The sequence below is a fragment of the Mustela nivalis genome, assembly GCF_964662115.1.
Source record: "Mustela nivalis genome assembly, chromosome: 1".
Lineage (NCBI taxonomy): Eukaryota > Metazoa > Chordata > Mammalia > Carnivora > Mustelidae > Mustela > Mustela nivalis.
Window position 1 is genome coordinate 116,650,797 of NC_139020.1, and position 20,828 is coordinate 116,671,624.

General features: G+C 45.6%; 1 protein-coding gene across 2 annotated transcripts in view; it reads left to right on the plus strand.

Annotated features, from left to right (window-relative positions):
* The window catches only part of HEG1 (heart development protein with EGF like domains 1), an 87,368-nt gene that overhangs the window by 59,717 nt on the left and 6,823 nt on the right, over positions 1-20,828 (plus strand). For both annotated transcript variants that reach the window (XM_082698818.1, XM_082698819.1), the window contains 4 exons: positions 3,597-3,639; positions 3,772-3,809; positions 16,448-16,535; positions 19,895-20,069. In XM_082698818.1, coding sequence (XP_082554944.1) covers positions 3,597-3,639; positions 3,772-3,809; positions 16,448-16,535; positions 19,895-20,069 — 344 coding nt within the window. The remainder of the gene's footprint in view (positions 1-3,596; positions 3,640-3,771; positions 3,810-16,447; positions 16,536-19,894; positions 20,070-20,828) is intronic.

The window sequence follows — 20,828 nt, forward strand, 5'->3', positions numbered from 1 at the left end:
CATTGAGCCCCGCTTCATGTGGGAAGGTGACCTCTGCTAAATCCATGTGCTGGGGTGCTGGGGAGCTGGCGGGAGGGAAGGCAGGGTAGGTAGAAGTGGGGCCCATGGGAGTGGTGGCCCCTGGACACTGAATCTCTGGGAGTCTCTGGGAGTCTCTGACAGCCTTGAGGATAGCCCTGCCCCCTGCTCTGGTGGCCCCAGCCACGTGCCCATTTCCAGCGATTTGTTACATGTCCCGCTTGCAGACTAGTGGTAGTGACAGCAGGACTGTGCAAGACTTTCCAAATGCAGTGACACAGTCTCCAGTAACCTTACGTTGATCAAGTAAGGACCCACGGTGCAGCGTGAGGATACCTTGATTGGCTCTCGGGCTTGTTGCCAAGGCCCCACGAAGCCTTGTTTCTGCAGTATCCTTGTTAGTTAGACTTTTGTCCGTGGCCATTAGGCCTTGGCAGCTGCTCCTTGGACCATAGCCCTGTTGGCTGGGTTCTGATGGGTGGCAGTGACATCTTCTGGCCATCAGTACTGGAGTGCAAGGGAACTTGAAACAAGTCTCCTTTTGGACACTTCAGGTCTGAGGTCAGTCCTCAGTCTCAATGGGAGATAGAGGTATGTGGGTATGTTTTTAAAGCTGTTGGTCAGTGAGCCTGTATTGTTCTCTGTTGTACACATATATGCACTCCTTAGTGTCACATAAAAGAGCTTTGCAGTGGCTTTACCGGAATTGCAAAGCATCCTATAAAATTAAAGTGGGTGCCCTTCCCACTGAGGTCTTAACTTCCTTCCACCATGCAGGCCTTTTTCTCTCCCCAGGCTCCAAATGCCTTGAAAGCCAGCCCGTGTCTAGAACATGCTTAGCACTTTGTGGGCTTTACCTGTCGAATTCACACATGGATGCCAGGACAGCAAATATGGGAGGACAACAGTGCAAGTTGAGAACAAAAAGAATCTTGAAGACTCCACCACTTAATTGTATCGAAAAGGCCAGAAGACCTCCACTGGCTTGTGTCCCGTGTCCGTAGGCCAACCCCAGTCTGGACACAAGCACTAGTTGTTACTACACTCATCTTGTCTTCAGTGCCCCTCAGGTCACAGTCCTGCCTGCATGTGGAAAAGAGGAGCTGGGGCCTAACATTCCCTGGAGCTCTCTGGTGAGCTTTTCCTCCAAGAAGCCTGAGGACAGTGCCAGGCCTGTGGTGGCCCGCTATCTTTGATGAGCGACCAAACAAGCCCATTTGAAGTAAAGAAATATCATGACGCCAGGAAGTGAGGCCCCTTCTGAGGCCCAGTGAAAACAGCCCAGCCTGTCAGCTCATGGGCGGGATACCAGATGGACATTCCGTCTGGCAGGATGACCGCCCCAGGGTGGGATAGCTCCCACTGGGCAGATGAGGGCAGGGTGGGTCGATCTGATGTAAAAACATTTCCAGGAAGAAGTGTTCAGAATAGAACAGACCTGTGTGACATCAGCCTGGCCCTCAGTGCCGAGACGGACGGTGGTGAGTCACAGGGATGCCAGCAGTGCCTGGGAAGCTGCCTGCAGATGGAGGTGTGGAACACCCAGGGCTGGCTCCCCAGCTCCCACAAACCCCTGGAGCATGAGGACAGCCTGGGCATGATGCTCCCCACACCCAGGAAGCAGGAGTGCTCAGCTGTTTCCTCAGAGGAGCCCCACCTGAGGACGGCCAGCAGCGGACTCAAGCATGTCGAAGATGTGGGAGGGGGCCTCGTTCCTCCTTGCCTGCATGGGATATGAGTTTGCCCTACTTGGTTGCAAAAAAATACAGAAAGGCAGGCTATCAGGTCCTGCCTGTTTGCTAAAGGTAGGCCCCTCAGTCCCCTTCTGAGCTTCCTGGATACCAGGGCAAAGAAAGAAATATGGTCTTACAGGGACCATAAAATAAAGTACAGTTGTTCAGAAGCATCCCCATCTTTTTAGGACTCAAGGCTCAAGAGAAATTTCTCTGGGGTGTCCTCACTGAGCGCTTACAGAATGGTATGTGGCGGGTGGCGTGGTCCGTGGTAACCTGCCCCAGGTCCCAGGAGCTTTCCCAGGATGGTTGCTTGGTGCAGGAGACTGCTGCGGCCCAGGGCAAGTGCTTCTGTGGAGTGAGAACAGGGCGGGCCAGGTTTCCAGCTGGAGAGACCTGCCGGAAAGGAATTGTAGGCCGTGGAGAGCAGTGCTTTCTGAACTGTTCCAGTCCACTCTAGTGATATGCTGGCGATCTGTGACAACAGAAGAGATGGTGGAAACAGACAGCGTCCAGCATTCAACATGGAAGAACGAACAGCACTGAGCACATCCACAGCACTTAATGTCATCACGTGCTAATCCACAGGGGAGGCTGTGGCACGTTGGATGGGAGGGCGCCTGTCCCAGCCCACAGGGTGTGCGCCCCTCGCCCCCAACCACGCCTGCTGCTGGCACTCACATCCCACCGTTAACATGTGCGCTGTCTGTCAGGGGATCGCTGCTCTATGCCGTGGACCTTTTCTTATCTGTGATCTTCAATGCAGTGTACATCGTACATTATTCATGAATCAAATTTCTCTCACTTCCTGCAGCGATGAATTGGACAATGAGGCCATTTTTTATTGTCTGCTTTCATCCAAGCACACATTATAGCTCATGCTGTTCTGTCAGCTTATTATAGTGTTGCAAGTGTTCCCTGATCGGATAAATTGGGGAACTGCTGACTCCCAGCAATGGCTGGGCCACAGCCCTCCAGTCCGTCAGCAGCACCAAGAAGAGGGTTCCAAGTTCTCCTCTTAGGTGTTGTGCTGATTAGCACTCCCCCAGATACATCCAGAATCCCCTGCACAGGCTGTAGACAGAGTGAGCATTCACCCGTGGAAACTGAGGCACCCACCGGGACCATGTCCCAGAGGATTTCACAGCTCCCACACTTCCTCTTGGAAGGGGCTGATGAGGCCAACAGCAGGTTAAAGGTTTGACCCACATTAAAGAAGATAAAGCATTTGTGTATATGGAAGGCTGTTACACAGGGGCCCCAGAGAACTTCCAAAAAGAATTATATTTGTTGGAGGAACTATAGGGTAGATATTACTATTTCTATCATGATTTTATATATATATATATATATATATATATATATATATATATATATAACCAATAGCCACCAACAGGTTAAGAAAATTTTGTGATAAAATTAAGAGTTGAGCTGGGCACCTGGGTGGCTCAGTCAGTTAAGCGTCTGCCCTCAGCTCAGGTCCTGATCCCGGGGGTCCTAGGATCAAGCTCTGCACCACATCTCACGTTGGGCTCCCTGCTCAGCAGAAACTCTGCTTCTCCCTCTCTCTCAGCCCCTCCCCCTGCTTGTGTTCTTTCTCTCGTAAATAAATAAAATCTGTAAAAAAAAATTTTAAGAGTTGAGCTGGCAGGTTATAGATAATTCTAAAGCTATTTGTAGGCTTCTGGTTCTAGTGCTCGCTTCGGCAGCACATATACTAAAATTGTAGGCTTCTGGTTCTAGAATATTCTTTTGTACTTTAAGGTGGCTGGTGTCTAATAACTGCCAGTTTGGGTCAAGGGAGGTCAAGGGACATATTCATGGATTTTCCTTTTTCTCTTGTAGCATGTGAAGATGGATATAGGCTTGAAAATGAAACCTGTATGAGGTAGGCTCCATGACCATTTTTTCTGATAAATTTGTTACAAACCAGATCTCGAAGTTACTTGGGTAGATTGCTGCAGTTATTTCTTTTTATTTTTGAAACTAATTCTCATTCTTTTTCTTTGTTGACTTGCAGTTGCCCATTTGGGCTTGGTGGTCTCAACTGTGGAAACCGTGAGTATGCAAAGATCTTGAGTTTCAAGGGGGCAGAGTGGGGAGTTTGGGGGAATAGAGGGCTGACATGGTCTCTGTGCACAAGCTCCAGTGCTGAGGGGTATGGGGAAAGCAGAGCGCCCTCCAGGGCATCCAGGTCTGGCAGGGGAAATGAGTGCATTCCTAAACAGCTCCCACTATGGAGTGTTAACACAAAAAATTAGGTGGGGCGGGGAGCAGGGAGGGAGGGAGCAGGTCTAGGAGACTAGAAGAGCCTCTGGAGCACCTCTTGGAGGGGATGGGATTGGAGGTTTGGGAAGGCTTTGAGTGGCAGGTGTGGAGCAGAGGGAGTGGAGGCAGAGGGAACAACTTGAAGGTCTCAGGGCAGCCTGGGCTGGTGCTGTTCCGGGGATGGTGTGTGTGGTATGGCCTAGGACGGAAGGAGAAGAAGGCAGAGTGGAGGATTAGTTTAGCAGACCAAGCTGTTAGCTTGACAGCTAGCCCTGAGACTTGAGACTCTAATCAGTATCCATTGTGGAAGCAGCAAGAGTCCCGGAGCAGGACCGCAGCTGATGGAGAAAATCAGGTCAGGCTGCAGGATGGAGGGCAGATTCAGTTCCTGGAGAAAAGCAGTTGTGTGACTCATTTCAGATCACTTTCACTGACATCTTCTGGTATCCAGAGCTGAAAAATGAATGAAAGAAATTCTGGGATATAGGATAAAATAGGAATAATAACATACAGTACTTTATTTGAGGAGAGCTTTGACCATCATTCCATAGATGAGTGTGCCTTAGACATGACCTCATAACACGTATAGAAGTGCCCAGTTCCTAGTCCCCTGACAGTTTATGTCTTCGCTGGTATTTTCTTTGCTCATAAAACTTTCTTGTTAGTAAGTTTCATTACTGCACTTTGAGTGTAAATAAAAAGTAAATAAGATAAAATAACAAAGTAAAAATATGCAGTACTCAACAGACATAAAGCTATTTGGGTGTGCAGGGCATGGAGCCACTTTGAGGCCAGAGTCTGGAGACTTGGAATTACATCCCATCTAGGATTTTTGGTGATTTGGGGCATTGGCTTGATCCCAACTACAGACCAGCAAGAGGTTACAGTGGACAGTCTAAGAGAAAGATGGGGGAAACGCTTCTAAAAGCAGATATACTTAGAGTCATATAGAACAGAGGGAGGAGCTCACAGAATTAATGTTTTATTCTTTTTTTTTTTTTTTAAGTAGTAAGCTGAGGCCACAGAGTGGTAGACAACCCTATCTTATTTAGTAATCCCTGAGGACACCTTGGAGCCATAAAAGCACTTAAGCACAGATATTCATTATGATGGACCGAAATCATCACACACCAAATGGTGTTCCAGGCTATTGTGAACTGGTTTTTACTCACAAAGCTTCTAACACTCCTTCAGTGTCCCTCACAGGGGGTGTCCCTCACAACAGGCGATTCTGACATTTTAGTGCCAAACACCAGACATTAAGGTCTCAGAGACCCAGGACTGCCCCGACTTCAGACAGTCCCAAGTCTGGGCCTCTGGTACTTCTGACCAGCCAGCTATAAATCCCAAGTTCCCATGACACCCTCCTCATGTTCAGTAATTTGCTAGAACAGCTTGTAGAACTTACAGCTACAGTAGAGTGGACTCACATGTGCAAGAAACTTACTTAATGTTACCAGTTGATTATAAAGGATACAACTCAGGAACAGCCAAGTGGAAGACATGCCTGGGCAGGAATGGGGGCAGCTGTTCAGAACTTCCATGCTTTCGCAGGTGCCTCACTTTCCCCGCACCCTTATGTGTTCACTAGTCCAGAATTTCTCTGAACTTCATTGTTTAAGATTTATAGGGGGGTTCTGTTACATAGTATCAATTGATGAAATTAATGGTCATTGGCCATTCCAAGTCCGAGGTGGGGGCTGAAGGTTCCAGTCCTCTGATTGGTTCCCTTGGCAACCAACTCCAGCCCCCCCCCACTTCATTAGCATAAATAGAGGTGTGGTGGAAAGAGGCTTCTTATAAATAACAAAAGGTGTAACTCTCACCCCTTTAATTCAGAAATTCCAAGGATTTTAGGAGCTCCTATGCTAAGAACCAGGAGTAAAGACCAAATAGGTATTTCTTATTATATCACAGTATCACAGGTATATACATGGTTTAATAAGAAGAGGAAGTTATGGGCACCGGGGTGGCTCAGTGGGTTAAGCCTGTCTTCCGCTCAAGTCAGGGTCTCAGGGTCCTGGGATCAAGACCTGCATCAGGCCCTCTGCTCAGCAGGGAGCTTGCTTCCCCCTCTCTCTCTGCCTGCCTCTCTGCCTACTTGTGATCTCTCTTTCTCTCTGTCAAATAAAGAAATAAAATCTTAAAAAAAATAAAAAGAAGAGGAAGTTATCATATGTTAGACTTTTTAAACATTAAAAAGTAGTCAAAATTATCTTTTAGTAACCAGTGCTTGAGAAGGTAGCCTTCAGGACCTCTCTTGCTAGGTGAAACTCTGCCTGACTCATGAAACACTTCATAAACTCATTAGAGCCTCAGGAAAAAAAAAAAAAAAAAAGTAGGCTTTAGTTTTTTGTTTTAGTAGAAGTACAGTCAGCACACAATGTTACATTAGTGTCAGGTGTATGACATGATGATCGGACAAGGGTATACATTTTGCTGTGCTTGCCACCTGCGTCGCTCCCATCTGTCACCATACAGCACTGTTACAGTTCCGTTGGCTCTATTCCCTATGCTGGACCTTTTATTCCTGTGACTTACTCATCCCATGACGGGAGGCCTCAGGATTTTTTTTTTTTTTTTTTTTTTTTTTTTTTTTTTTTAGATTTGGCTCATATAAAACTCTATGGATAGCAGTGTCCTTTTCTAAAAAGTCACTAGACAAGCTTTCTCATCTGGGTCCGGGATCTTTATGCCTGTGTTCAGGAAGGTATCTGTGCTTTCCAAGGGCTGCCTGGGATATGGAATTATCTTGTTCACTTTCTCATGTGAATCTCCTCCTTTAAAACCAGAACCGAGCCGTAGAGCACTCTGAAACTGATCACAGAATAGAGTAGCCTGCACACAAAAATAGAAGAAGGCCTAGAACTTTCAATGCAGAAAGAGGAGGCTGAATAGTTAGGCACAATGTTTAAGCTACTGAGACCTGTTCACCAAATGCTAGAATACTACAACTCAATGGCTGAGTTTTTTAGAAGAGATTTTTAAGCTAACAGGTATTGATTGCACCACAAGCCTGCGGATCTGACTCTGAGAGGTCCTAAGTATTAGAAACAGAGAGGCTTTGGGACACCTGGGTGGCCCACTCCCTTAAGCATCTCCCTTTGGCTCGGGTCATGAGGGTCATGATCCCAGAGTCCTGGGATCGGGTTCCGCATCCAGCTCCCCGCTCAGTAAGGAGCCTGCTTCTCCCTCTGCCTGCTGTTCCCCTTGCTTGTGTGCTGTCTCTCTCTCTCTCTGACAAATACATAAATAAAATCTTTCAAAAAAAAGAAAAAAGAAACAGAAACAGAGAGGCTTAGATAATGTCACAGAGGATGGCTTAAGAACAATTTGAGGAGGAGCGCCTGGGTGGCCCATTTGGTTAACCATCTGCCTTCCGCTGGGGTCTTGATTTAGGGTCCTGGGGTTGAGTCCCCTATCAGGGTCCCTGCTCAGCGGGAAGCCTGCTTCTCCCTCTGCCTCTCCCCCTGCTTGTGCTCACTCTCTCTCACTGTCTCTCTCTCAAGTAAATAAATACTTTGGAACAAAAGTGTACTTTGAGAGAGGGACGGAGGAAGAATCAAGGTACAGTAGAGTTGTATCACATGTGCAAGAAATAGACTAGAACACCCCATCAGAATGCAGAGTAGAGAGAGTGAGGGAAGCAGATGATTAGTGTGGCTCTAGGGTTGAACCAGGGAGCGGGAGGTAGGAGACGCCATCTGCCAAGTCCTCCTGGCACGTCCTGGTCCTGACGGGCCTCTCGTGAGCCCGTATTTCAAACCTCCTTTTGTCGAACAGCTCTCTAAATAGGCTTTACCAGGAAAGGCTTCGATTTCTCAGTGAACGGAAGAGTGATCCAAGAAGGGAGAACGGATCTAGGAGAAAGCCCCATAAAGTGTTGAGGGGAAAGGGGAGAGAACTGCCAGCATTGCTTTAAGAGGCATTTAGTGATTTTTTTTTCAGAGTTCATTAAATACTATATATGTCTGGAGATGATATATCCCTACATTCATTGACCCTTCTGCAAGTTCCTGTGTCCCCTGTTATGTTTGTGGGGTCTTGGCCATACCAGGATTTCTCTCTGATTCTGAAACTTTTCCTTCTGCTTTCATCTACGTTATCAGTTATGACCAGCAGAGGGCAGGCTTCTGTCTGCATGGCTCTCTCCCAGCCACGCTGTGTTGGTGACTTTGGTTAACACCTTGATGGTGTGGGGCTATCACTGTGTGATTTTGCTATCTGTCTTACTATTGATTAGCAATGAACAGTGACTGATAGTAAACAGCACCTGCCCCCACCCTTGTCTGAGCTCTCAGATCATCCCTCAGTGTTGTTTAAGGAATGGGGAACACCTGATTCACCCCCTCTGTGATGATGGCACCTTGAGGAATCTGTGGTTTGTCACTCAGTGTTTTGTGTCCAATGACAAGGCCCTGACCACTCACACTGTCACTTCTGTCGTGGCCATCAAAGTCAGTGAGGGCTTCTTGGGGCTACAAGAAGCCCCAAGAGGGGCTTCCTTAAGATGGAAACTTTACAGGCAAGAAATGCTTCTTCTCCGTGCAGACATCTTGGGGCACAGGCCCTACCCAAGCCCCGTTAGTTGGAGAGCCCAGCTTTGTTCAGTCACAGTCTTGAGAGTCCCTCACTCCCATGTTCCTGGGAGTGATGCAACTCCACTGTACTCTGGGTTTATGGCCTGCCTTTCTATAAGTTTCCATTAGCTTCCCAGTTGTGCGCAGATTCCACTCCTTGTTGCTTCAAGCTTGAGGGGTTGGGATGAGCTCTCTGCCAAGCCTGTTAGACTCGGAGGTAGCGCAGGCCCAGCTGGACTCCTGCGGGCACCTGACAGGGGCCAGCCACCTGCACCCCCAGTACCCACCCTCCAGATCATGTCTGCACCTGTCCCTGCACTCTTTTTTATTTTCTTTCCATGTCACATATGTCTTTTTATACTGCAGATTCACGGAAGGCTGCCTTCTCCCACTTGTCCTGGCCTCAGGATTCCCTTATAGACCCATAGCAGAGGTGTTCCTGGCTTCCCGAGCCTGTGCCTGCGTTTACACTGGCTCCCCTCACATCTCCCCCCATGTCTCCGTTTGCTTCCCCTCTTTCCTCTCTTTAAAATAAATTAATGAGGTTGTCTCATCACAAAAATAATATGCCCATTTTCATTTTTAACTCCAGTTAATTAGCAATAGATTTAAGTTGAGGGAAGAAAACTGTAGTCCACCATCTCCACACCCATTAAACACTACTGTTCATACCCCAGCGTCTACACTGTTGTCCACACTAAGTGTGGCCTAGGCACTGGCAGCGCCGGCTTCACCTCCACTCCGGACCGACAGAATCCGAATCTGGACTTGAACTGGAGACCTCGATTTGATCAATGTACAGATTTGTATGCATAGTAAAGCCTAAGAAGCACTGGTATTATATATCTTTCCAGAGATATATATGTATATCTTTCTAACAGAATATACTGTTTTATAGCCTGCTTTCAAGTCTAGTAAGCTGTGTAGTATTTCCATTTACGTCATTTTATAAGGTCACTTTTGATAACTATGGAATCTACTTGCAGATACGCCATTCCCCTCTTGCTACCTTTTTAATGTCTTTTTTTATATTCCCATTCTCCAAACCATTTTTCTGTTTGGTGGCTCTTGTCACTTTGTGATTACAGAACTCACATAATTTTCCTAGCTTATCTTTGGCTGCAGACATTTTTACCCGTCCCTTTTTTATGTTCCCAACGTGCCTTTTTGTAGGGCAGTCTTTCCATTCAAAGGCCTGTGTCCCCCTCAGCAGGACTCCTTCCCCACCAGCCTCCTAGCGTGGCCTGAAAGGATTTAGAGCCTGTTTTCCCCAAGTACAGTCCTTTTCCTCAGCTTCTGATGAAACTAGAACATTCAACTTAAAGATCCCCTACATTGTCTTCCCACCCATCCCACCATCTGGTGGCAGGTGTATGAAGTATCTCAGAAGTGTGTTCAGGTCTGAAGTGTGTTCAGGCTATTGTTACACTGGGCTTCAGAAAGATTCACACCAGCGTAAATGCTGTGTGTTGGCAGGAGTCCATCACTCATCACAGACATCCAGGATGACAGCACTAAACTGCTTAGGAGGAAAAAAAAGATAATTGTCCAGAAATCAGCTGGAAATCTCATTCACCTGGAAGCCATCTCAGGCAGTCTTGCCTGACCTCATTCAGTGTCAGAATGGAAAGCAAGCAGGGCTTGGGAGAGGGGAGTCCTGCTCTGTGTCTGCTCTTGGGCCTGGCCCCATAAGGCCTGTAGGTGTGAGAAAGACTCATTTCAAAAGGAACAGAGAAGGAACAGATGCTGTGAACAGGGATTCTAAAGGAAAGCTGATGCAAGAGGAATGGAAGGATTTAAAAGGCAAAATTTTAACTGTGCATTACTAATGAGCTCAGTGAGGGGGGATATGGGGAGAACTAAATGAATTCTAAAATAAAACTAATGAGAGCTGTGTGCGTGGCTTAGTAGATTAAGCAGCCGATACTCGGTCTCAGCTCAGGCCTTGATCTCAGGGTGGTGAGTTCGAGCCCCAAACTGCGCTCCACTCTGGGCAGGGAGCCTATGTTAAAAAGCACCTGGGTGGCTCAGTTGGTTGGGCGTCTTCCTTTGGCTCGGGTTGTGATCCCAGGATCCTGGTCGAGCCCCACATCCGGCTCCCCGCTCAGTGGGAAGCCTGCTTCTCCCTCTCCTACTCCCTCTGCTTGTGTTCCCTCTCTTGCTGTGTCTCTCTCTGTCAAATAAATAACTAAAATCTTTTTAAAAAGTAATAATACAATAAAGCTAATGTGGCCACCTAGAAAGGTCTATAACAGGTTCAAGGATTTTAAAACAATTTGTATTGGTTGGTTCAATTCTGACACCATTTCTGATGTGTGTTTTTTCCACGCTACCAAGCAATTTAACTCACTTCTGACACTTCTGATCTTACCTGGACATAGCGTCCGATCCCACAGGTGAGGGCTCAGTCCCGTAAGACTGTATCCCTTCCTCATCAGATGCCCGTTGGAAATCCAGGTGCCTGTTACTGTGTTTCTGAGCAAGCGGTTGTAGATCAGTGGTTCCCACCATCCCCAGGTTGGGTTGGATTAACCCGCTACAGCAGCTCACAGAACTGAAAGTAAATCATTTACTCACTAGATCACTGGTTTATTATAAAAGGATGTAACTCAGGATGTACAGCCAGATGAAAGAGGGCACATAGGACAAGGCCTGGAGAAGGGGTGTGGAGCTTCTCCCAGTGAGCCACTCTCCCTAGCTCTCTGCGTGTTCACCCACCGGAAGCTCTGTGGACTCTGTCCTTTTGGGGTTTTTTGGAGGCTTCATTACATAGGCACGACTGACTAGGTCACTGACCATTGGCAAACTCAACTTCCAGCCCCTCACCTCTCTCCCGGGCTCAGGGAGTAGGGATTGAAAGTTCCCAACCTTCTAATCACAGGGTTGTTCTCTCCCGCTCCCCCCGCACCAGGTGATTTCCAAAAGTCACTTCATTAATCTAACAAAAGACCCACCTTTCTATTCTCTTCACTTGGGAAATTTCAGAGGCTTTTTGTTTTGTTTTGTTTTTAAGGTTTTTATTTGTTTGACAGAGAGAGAAAGCACAAGTAGACAGAGCCACAGGCAGAGGGAGAGAGAAAAGCAGGCTCCCCGCTGGGCAGGGAGCATGATGCAGGGCAGGACCCCAGAACCCTGGGACATGACCTGAGCCAAGTCAGAGGCAGCCACTTAATGGACTGAGCCACCCCAGTGCCGCTCTAAGGGTTTTAAGAGCTCTTGACCAGGAAGAGGGACAAGACCAGATATATATTTCTCATTATAAATCACAGTATCACAGTTGGCTAAGGTTCTTCTAAGGGGTAAATAAGCCTCGCTAGCTGAAGCAACAAAAGGCCATTTATGGGAAGGATCCTGAGGTGTGTCATGAAATTCCGGCATCAGAAGGAATAAGATTCACGGGATTGTGGGGGAACCATAGCAGCTGGAGTTTGGGGGCCTGCTTTTCAGGGTACACATTAACATGACTCCATCTTCAGCTCTCATCTTCGCTCTTCACTGTGTCTGTGTACAGGCTTTCCCTCCTTCCCAGACCACGTAACTGAAAATAGACTCACCAGAGAGCTTCAAGTGTGTGTCGCTGGTTCGGCCATTTTGAAAGATAAGGCGCTTGTGCTCTCTCCTCTCATTCTCTCTTTCTCTTTACCAAATTGAGATTCCTGGGAAGGAACTGACTAATCCAGCTTGGATCATGTGTTTACTCCCAGACCAGTTAGCTGTAGCCAGGGTTGACGCTACACGTACAAGCATGACCCTCTCTAACCCTGTCCACCATAACCTGCACATGACAGGGTGAATGTTCCCAGGGAGGGGCTGGCTAAGTAGACAATCCAGCAGTAGTTTCCATCCTAAATGAGCACATAAGCAAGAACAGATGTAGCTCGTAGGAAAGACCAAGGCCCCCAATGGAATGGACTCCCAACAGCAATGACAGCAGTAGCAACCTATGACCAAACCACAGAAAGAATAAAGAAAAGATAAAGACTGTGAAATATCAACAAATGTCAAAGAGAAAGAAAGAAAGACTAAGAATTCCAAGTACACCATTCTGGAGAACATCTTCAAACTAGAAAGGATAGAATGGACAAGCCTAAGATGACATTCCCTGCCTTCCGTGTCACCCTAATAAATAAACATTCAGAGCACCCACAAAACTGTAAATGTTATAGTTAATGTTGATTCAAATTCCATGCTCTTCTTCGTGTTTGGTTTTTTTTAAAAGATTTTATTTATTTATTTGACACAGAGAGAGAGAACATAAGCAGGGGTGGGAGGCAGAGGGAGAGGGAGAAGAAGGCACCCCACTGAGCAGGGATTCCCCATGCAGGGCTCAATCCTAGAACCCTGAGATCATGACCTGCACTGAAGGCAGATGCTTAACCAAGAGAGCCCCTGAGGTATCCCAAAATCCCATGCACCTATGATCATTATGTGGCCTCATAATAAAGTCAAAGTCAGTCTTAAGTTCAAAAAATCAGTTGTTCATGAACTGACTTGATAGCAGATTTGAGAGAAAAAAAATCGGGATTATCTTGTCCATAAGCTGATTTCAAGTTCCCAGTAATAAGATCTAACTGCCAAAGAGCATCAAACATACTCTAAAAAATTGTGTGTGTGTGTGTGTGTGTGTGTGTGTGTGTGTGTGTACACGCATATGAGTAACGGTTGGGAAGTACAGGGAAGCACAAAGAAGAAAGGAGTTAGCCATGATTTCCAAGGCAGTGCCAACTTTTGGGGACATTTCAGTAGATCCCCTCCTGGCAATTTATGCTCATACCCATGAGATCTTCTGGCTGTCAGGACTGGTTCTTGGCTGCAGATAGTTTAAGAAGCACTGGTCTACTCCAGCTATGCCTCTCTTTAGAAAAAACTGCCCGTTCCAGGGGCGCCTAGGGTGGCCCAGTCTGTTAAGCAACTGATTCTTGATTTCAGCTCAGGTCATGATCTCAGGGTCCTGGATCCAGCCCCTACCCCCCTACCCTATCTGGCTCCCCACCCAGGGGAGAGTCTGCTTCCTTCTCTTTCTCCCTCTGCCCCTCCCCATGCTTGCATAAACTGCCCCCCCATAGTAAATAAATAAATCTTTAAAAAAAAAAAAACAAAAAAACAAAAAACTGCTCGTTCCAAAGAGGACTCTGCCACAGCTGTGGCCACTTGCAAAGGTCACTTCTAAAATGAGCACCTGCTTGTTTTGCTGGAAGTGGGAAAATTTGAACTTGGTGTGGAGGGATAAGCAGGAATAGACTTTAGTCTTTCGTTAGGAACAAAGGAAGCCAGTGTAGGATTTTAAAGCTGAGAAATGGCATAATCAGACTTATTTTTTAAAGGAGTGGGCAAGATGGGGCACAGGAAGGTGAGCTAGGACATGGTTACAGTTGCTGGGTCAAGAGTTGATGGCGGTTTAGGGTGGTGTTCGTGGGGATGAAGAAATGTCAACAGATTCAAGAGTTTTTTTTTAAAGGGAGGCTTAAAGACATGTGTCAGGAGGTGAAGGAGAGAATTACCTCACTCCATGGTTTGGCTTTGTTTCCTGTATGTCTTAATACCGATGGTTTTTCAAGATAATCAGGTTTCTGTGTTATTTATTTAAATAAATGATAGGTAAACAGTTGGTTTGGTTTTATCAAACAGTCCACTTGCTGTCAGCTCTGTGCATTACTGTGACTTTACCTGAATACCTGGAGATCATGTAAATTCCAGTCATAATTTACTATAGAAAATCTGATTATTGGCCCTTATTTGAAATCCTGTGCCTTACAACCTGAGAATAAATTTTATTTCCACAACAACAAAAATCAACTGAATACTTAGTAGACTTTATTGAAAATATCATTTTGCCAGAAATACACCAGTATAAAACCCTTAATTAAAATTTTAATATTGTTCTTTACATATGATATGCATGTGCTTACTAATATGACTGCTAATATCTGGTGGTTAAATTCAATTTGTATGTATTCAGGTAATAACTCATTCCTGGCATGGTTCAGCAGTGATTCTCAAACTCTGAATTTAGTTGACCAGTAATATTTCTTATAATATAGGGTTCTGTACTTTTTATCTTATCAAGTAAGAATCTAAAACTAAATAAATAATTTTTATATCTACTATATCACCATCAGTTCAAAAAATGTAAAAACAGTTAACACCAAAGCATGGGAAGTAGCCAAGAAATGATTCTCTGTTTTCTCCATAACTTTAAAAAAAAAAAAAAAAAAAAAAACTTTACTGGGGCACCTGGGTGGCTCAGTGGGTTGAGCCTCTGTCTTCAGCTCTGGTCATGATCTCAGGGTCATGGGATCGAGCCCCGAGTCAGGCTCTCTGCTCATCGGGGAGCCTGCTTCCTCCTTTCTCTCTCTCTCTGCCTGCCTCTCTGCCTACTTCTGATCTCTCTCTCTGTCAAATAAATAAATAAACAAAATCTTTTAAAAATAAATAAGTAAAAATAAAAAACAACTTTACTGAAGGCATAATTTACACATAATAAAATGTACCCAGCTTAAGTGAGGGGGAAAAAAGAATAGAAAGGATAAAATCTTAGAAGACAGAACAGTTATTAAAACCAAACAGATTTAGTTTTTGAAAACTTCATCTATATCCTTTCGTTTTTTTCTTTTTACCTTGCGTTGGTAAACATGACCAGGGGGCTGATCTACAGGTAGAATTTGGGTTCCACCCATTGTTCTAGAAGTGACTGAGAAAGGAGAAATCTTGGGGCGCCTGGGTGGCTCAGTGGGTTAAGCCTCTGCCCTCGGCTTAGTTCATGATCTCAGGGTCCTGGGATTGAGGCCCGCATCAACAGGGAGCCTGCTTCCCTCCCCCCACCCCTCCCCCGCCTGCCTCTCCGCCTACTTGTGATCTCTCTCTCTGTCAAATAAATAAATAAATTTTTTTTAAAAAACACTTAAAAGAAAAAGAAAGAAAGAAAGAAAAGAAGGAAGGAAGGAGAAGTCTTCTCCAAACAGTGCAGGCAGGGGAGGAAAAATAATTTTTTCTCTACCCTTCTAGAACTCTACTGCCACCCCCACCCCTACCCCAAATAAAAGACCTAGTAACAGGAGATAAAGAAAACAATTTTAATTACATAGCACACATGGGAGCCCCACAAAAATACGAGACTCAAAGGCAGCTGGATATTTGAGGCTTCCGTGCCCTTCAGAGTTAAGGAAAGGGCTAGGTGTCCAGGCTGCCAAGGGCAGGGGTGGGAAGCCACCTGGGAAAGTGAGAGGAGAAACTGTTTGGTAAACACAGGCTGCCCGGGCCCCAACATCAGGCTCTCAGGTAAAAAGGTGAACTCTGAGCTGCCTTCTGGTACAGGCCTCTTTTCTAATGTAAATCTCCCTTTAAAAAGGGTTACTCCTGCTGTTTTCAGAGCTTCTCCTGAGTCCCAGTTTCTCAAAAATAAACAGTACAAGGGGTGCCTGGGTGGCTCAGTGAGTTAAGCCTCTGCCTTTGGCTCAGGTCATGATCTCGGGGGTCCTGGGATCCACCCCTAGTCGGGCTCTCTGCTCAGTGGGGAGCCTGCTTCCCCTTCTCTCTCTGCCTGTCTTTCTGCCTACCTGTGATCTCTGTCTGTCAAATAAATAAATAAAATCTTTTAAAAACATAGTTCAAAATAATAAGCATGCTAAAGAGGACTATTTGGGGTGGATATACTGCCATCCTCCAACAGAGCAAATGCCAGAGCTAGCATTGAGGAGCCCTGCCTGCCCCCCACCCCATGAAAGGTGAGGTCACCAAAGGAGACAAGGTCTTAGCTGTGGGGCAGGGAGGGCAACTCTTCTTTTGTATTCATTTATTTATTCATTATGTCTTACCTGTTTACTTTTCTCCTTTTTAACCCTCCTTTAGCTTATCAGTTGATCACGGTGGTGATCGCAGCAGCAGGAGGTGGGCTTCTTCTGATTCTAGGCATCGCGCTGATTGTTACCTGCTGCCGGTGAGTGCCAGGAGTTCACATTCTTATTCTCTTTGCCTCTGCTAAGCAATAGTCTGTGTAGATTTTAAAGAATGTTTGGGGTGCTTTACAGTATTAAATCATCCTGTATAACGGAATCATTCAAAAAAGGAGAAAGGAAAATTCATAATAGATAGTGCCATTGAGAAAGGACAGCAAATGGGACTCTGTTTTCTTTACTAAAAAAAAGAATATCCCTAAGCACAAGCAACAAAAAAGTGATAGATTGGACGTCATCAAAATTTAAAAACTCCTGTGATTCAAAGAACCCTATCAGGAAAGTGAAAACACAACCTAGGGAACAGGAGAAAGGGTTTGAAAATCGTATGTCTAATACGGGACTTGTGTCTAGAGTATAGAAAGAATTCTTAAAACTCAATAATAAAAAGGCAACTTTACTTAAAAATGGGCAAAACACTTGAATAGGCATTTCACCAAAGGAAATGAACAAATGGCCAGGAGGCACATGAAATGACGTTCTAGCCATCAGGGAAATACAAACAAAATTGCCATCAGGGAAATACAAACAAAATTGCCAGGAGACACCACTGCACACTCACTAAGATGCCCATTTAAAAACCAAGAGGGGGGTGGAGGATGGGGTAACTGGGTCATGGGCATTAAGGAGGGCATGGGCTGTAATGAGCACTGGCTGTTACATAAGACTGATGAATCATGGACTTATACCTCTGAAACCAATAATACATTATATGTTAATTAATTGAATTTAAATGAAAAATAAAAATTAAAAAACAAGAAAACAGCAAGCATTGGTGAGGCTGTGGAAGAATTAGAACACTCCTGCTCCAGAAACACAAAATGGTGCAGCCCCTCTGAAGGAGTCTGTCAGCTCCTTGGGAAGGTAAACACCTTGTCCGCCTGTGACCCGGTGTTGGATCCCTCAGTAATGGGTCCATGATTAAAGGAGTGAGACTGATACAAAGCAAAGGTCAAGCAAAGCTTTATTTCATGCCAAGCATTGAGAATCAAACCAACCGTCAAACTGACTGGTCGGGCTGCCCCTTACAGAGAGGGTGACCCCTCCCTGCCTTACAGACTAACTTTTATAGAGCAAAGGCCATGTGGTTGGGCCTGGCCACACCCAGGTGGCCAACTGAATTTCAATTTACCCTATAGTAGCTATTTGAACTAGCCTATCACCTTGGTCAGAATTGGTGCCCAAAAGTCGCCCAAAAGCCCACACTCCCTGGTAGCTAGGGAGACAGTATGCGCCCCCACACACTATTGGATACCTCCCCCTGACCTGACTCATCCCTGCATTTGGCCGTTATCTCCACCTGACCTGACCCACCCTTGTATTTGGGCTTTGTTAAGTAAGTTCCCCTGGGGTGGGGGGAGCAGAGTCAGTTTAAGTTTTACTGCATAAACAAAATCACTGTTAACCGGATGGCATCGCTCTGGCTAAATAGGCCCTTGCAACCGGCACCCGCTCTCTGATGTCCATACCCTGGGAAGTGAATATGTACAGAAACATGCACAAAAGACCACCTCTTGTATGATTCCATCTCTATGAACTCTCCAAAATAGGCAAATCTCACAGACAGAGAGGTAGATTAGTGGTTTCCTGGGGCTGGCGAGTGAGGGGTGTGAATTGGGGAGTAAAGGGTAAGAGGCTTCTTTTTAGGGTGACACAACTGTTGTAAACATTGATTGTGGTAATGGTTGCACACATCTGAATATACTCAAACCATTGGCTTACATACTTCAAATGGGCAAATTTAGAAGCAAACAAAGGTGAAGGGTTAGCAGGGCTGTTTCACCAGTAAGCAAATGGGAGTCAGCACACATGCTGGGCTCTGGGCTTCTTGGAAGCCAGTGCAGTGGGTGTCTGCTGGGAAAGGAGGAGAAAGGAAGGAGTTGGTCCCTTCTGTGGGTGATTATCTAGTCAGATAATGGAAAACTCTGACCTTTGATTTAGATTATTATAAATGGCGGGAATTTTTCTGACGTAACAGATGGCGGGAACCTACCAAAATAGCAAGTTGTCTTTTCGACCATTGATAAGAAGGACACCATAAGATAACTTTCACTTTTAGCAAGGCTGCAGAGAGCAGTTTGCCCTAACTGCCCTTCTGGGAACCCACACCTCATGGTACCACGTTTGCCTGACATTTGCCAAGTTGCCACCCAATCATCAAAGACAAACTATGAGTGGAAATAAAATCCTGGGTAGGAGACCAGAAACTAGAGAGATTAAACCTCAAGAGGAAGTAAGCCTCCTATTTGCTAAGTATCGGAGAACCAGGTAGTGTGACTACCTGAAGAAGGAGCCAGTGCCTATGGGCTTTGGCAAAGGGAAGGTAGTCATGAATTACTAGGTCATTGTTTGAAACCGGAGGCCCCACCCTCCAGGGAGCAACACAGTGGCATCTGTTCTTGAACTTGCAAGAAGGAACAACGCCTAAGCCACATGCGGGACATTTGGTTTTATGACCCTGAGTCATTTTGTGCCTTCCCAGAAAGTTTATTTATAGAGAAGGGAGGTAAGAAGGAAGAAGCTTCAGATTATTTTATCCAGGGCAAATATAATGAAAAATGTCTGCTCCTAGGCCCATTCCATAGGTAAATTACACATATTTCTACCATTTCCAGCCAGGGAACCCTCACAAGTAGGGGAGCTTGTCCTGGGCTTTCTCTGACCTACTGAAATGAGAATGTGTGAAGCTAATATAAACAGATGGGCATTTTTGCAAATGAGAGAGCCTGGTTTTATGGTCATTGGAGTAGCTTCATGGGGAAAAGGGGCCCTGGCTAGTGCGACAGGAGGCCTGCACCTTATCCTAGCTTCATTAGTTGCAAAACGTGACCTAGGGAACAAGTCTTATTTTTTCACAAAGCCAGAGCTGTCCCGTCCCCAAAGCCCATCTCTTAGTAAATTTTGGTGAAACCTACAAGTTTCTGTGTATATCCTGATCCTCAGGCAGGTTTAGAACCATAGTAAGAATCCTAAAGACCCTTTGGCTCCAGCATTCTGGGAATTCATGACTCTGATTTTCCTGACTGCCCCCAAGATGCAGTGACCTCGGTCCCCTGGAGAAGACTGCTTCACTATAGATAGCTGTTCATCCTCTGTCCATGGTAACCCGTCCCTTCCAGTTGGAAGATCTTTTTGCAATTTTTTTTTTTTTGCATCTAATTGCCTTTTTATTTGTCTTAGGCAAAATATAACAATAATGTCATTTCTTCAGTGGGCATTTATAAAAGAATGTAATGGTAGCTTTCCGTCTAAACTACCTTCTAAAATAATAAAAACATGCTTTCATAGATATTTCTTTACAGAACTTGTTCATTTGAATCATCAACTATTTTCCATCCCACAGTAAGAGTAAAAATGACATAAGCAAACTCATCTTCAAAAGTGGAGATTTCCAAATGTCCCCATATGCTGAGTACCCCAAAAACCCCCGCTCACAAGAATGGGGCCGAGAAGCTATTGAAATGCATGAGAACGGAAGTACCAAAAATCTCCTCCAGATGACGGATGTGTATTACTCGGTGCGTATCTCTGTGCCCGGGGCAGCTCAGGCTCTGATCCCCTCTGAGAAGTACGGGGATTGTGTTTTGTGGTAAAACAAAGATAACTTCAGCTGCTTAAGGGTTAAAGAGAATGGTGTCCTGAGCCTCTTATTTATATAATTTAATATTCAACTTACTTATGATCTGTTTGCATGGTATTTGTTAGTTTTGACATCAAGATCAGGAAGGCTACTTCCCCCAACCGAGCTCATTACTTTTATGGGGTTGTAGAAATAACTCTTCCTGGAACCAAATTTGCTTTTGAGTTGTAAGATTGGAAACTGAAAGTTAGCAGAAAGAATTTGTTGTATTTAGGCTGTGGCCCTCACATTTTCATCCCTTGTCTGCCTCACTTTACCTCCTGTGCTTGTGGGACTGGGAACAGGGATAAAGAGAACATTCTAGTGGCCTCCCCAGCAGCACTTCTCAGTGTTTTAGGAGATGTTCACTCAGTGGGTCTTCAACAGCGGGCCCCATCCAGCCCTGGACGGCATCATCTGGGAAGAGGGTAGACCTCCGGGAGCTCTGGCTCCTCTGTCCTACCTCGGATAACCCATGCCCTGCCCGTTTCATTTCACATTGACGTGGCAAACAAAATGGGGCTGTCTGAACTGGGTAGTAAACAGACGTAGGTGACTTCTCATCCCACGTGGACCTCTTTGAGGTAGCAATAAATGTGGAACCTTGCCCCATGGGGACTTAACAGCGCTGTGACAGAAGTTACAACCCCACTAATTG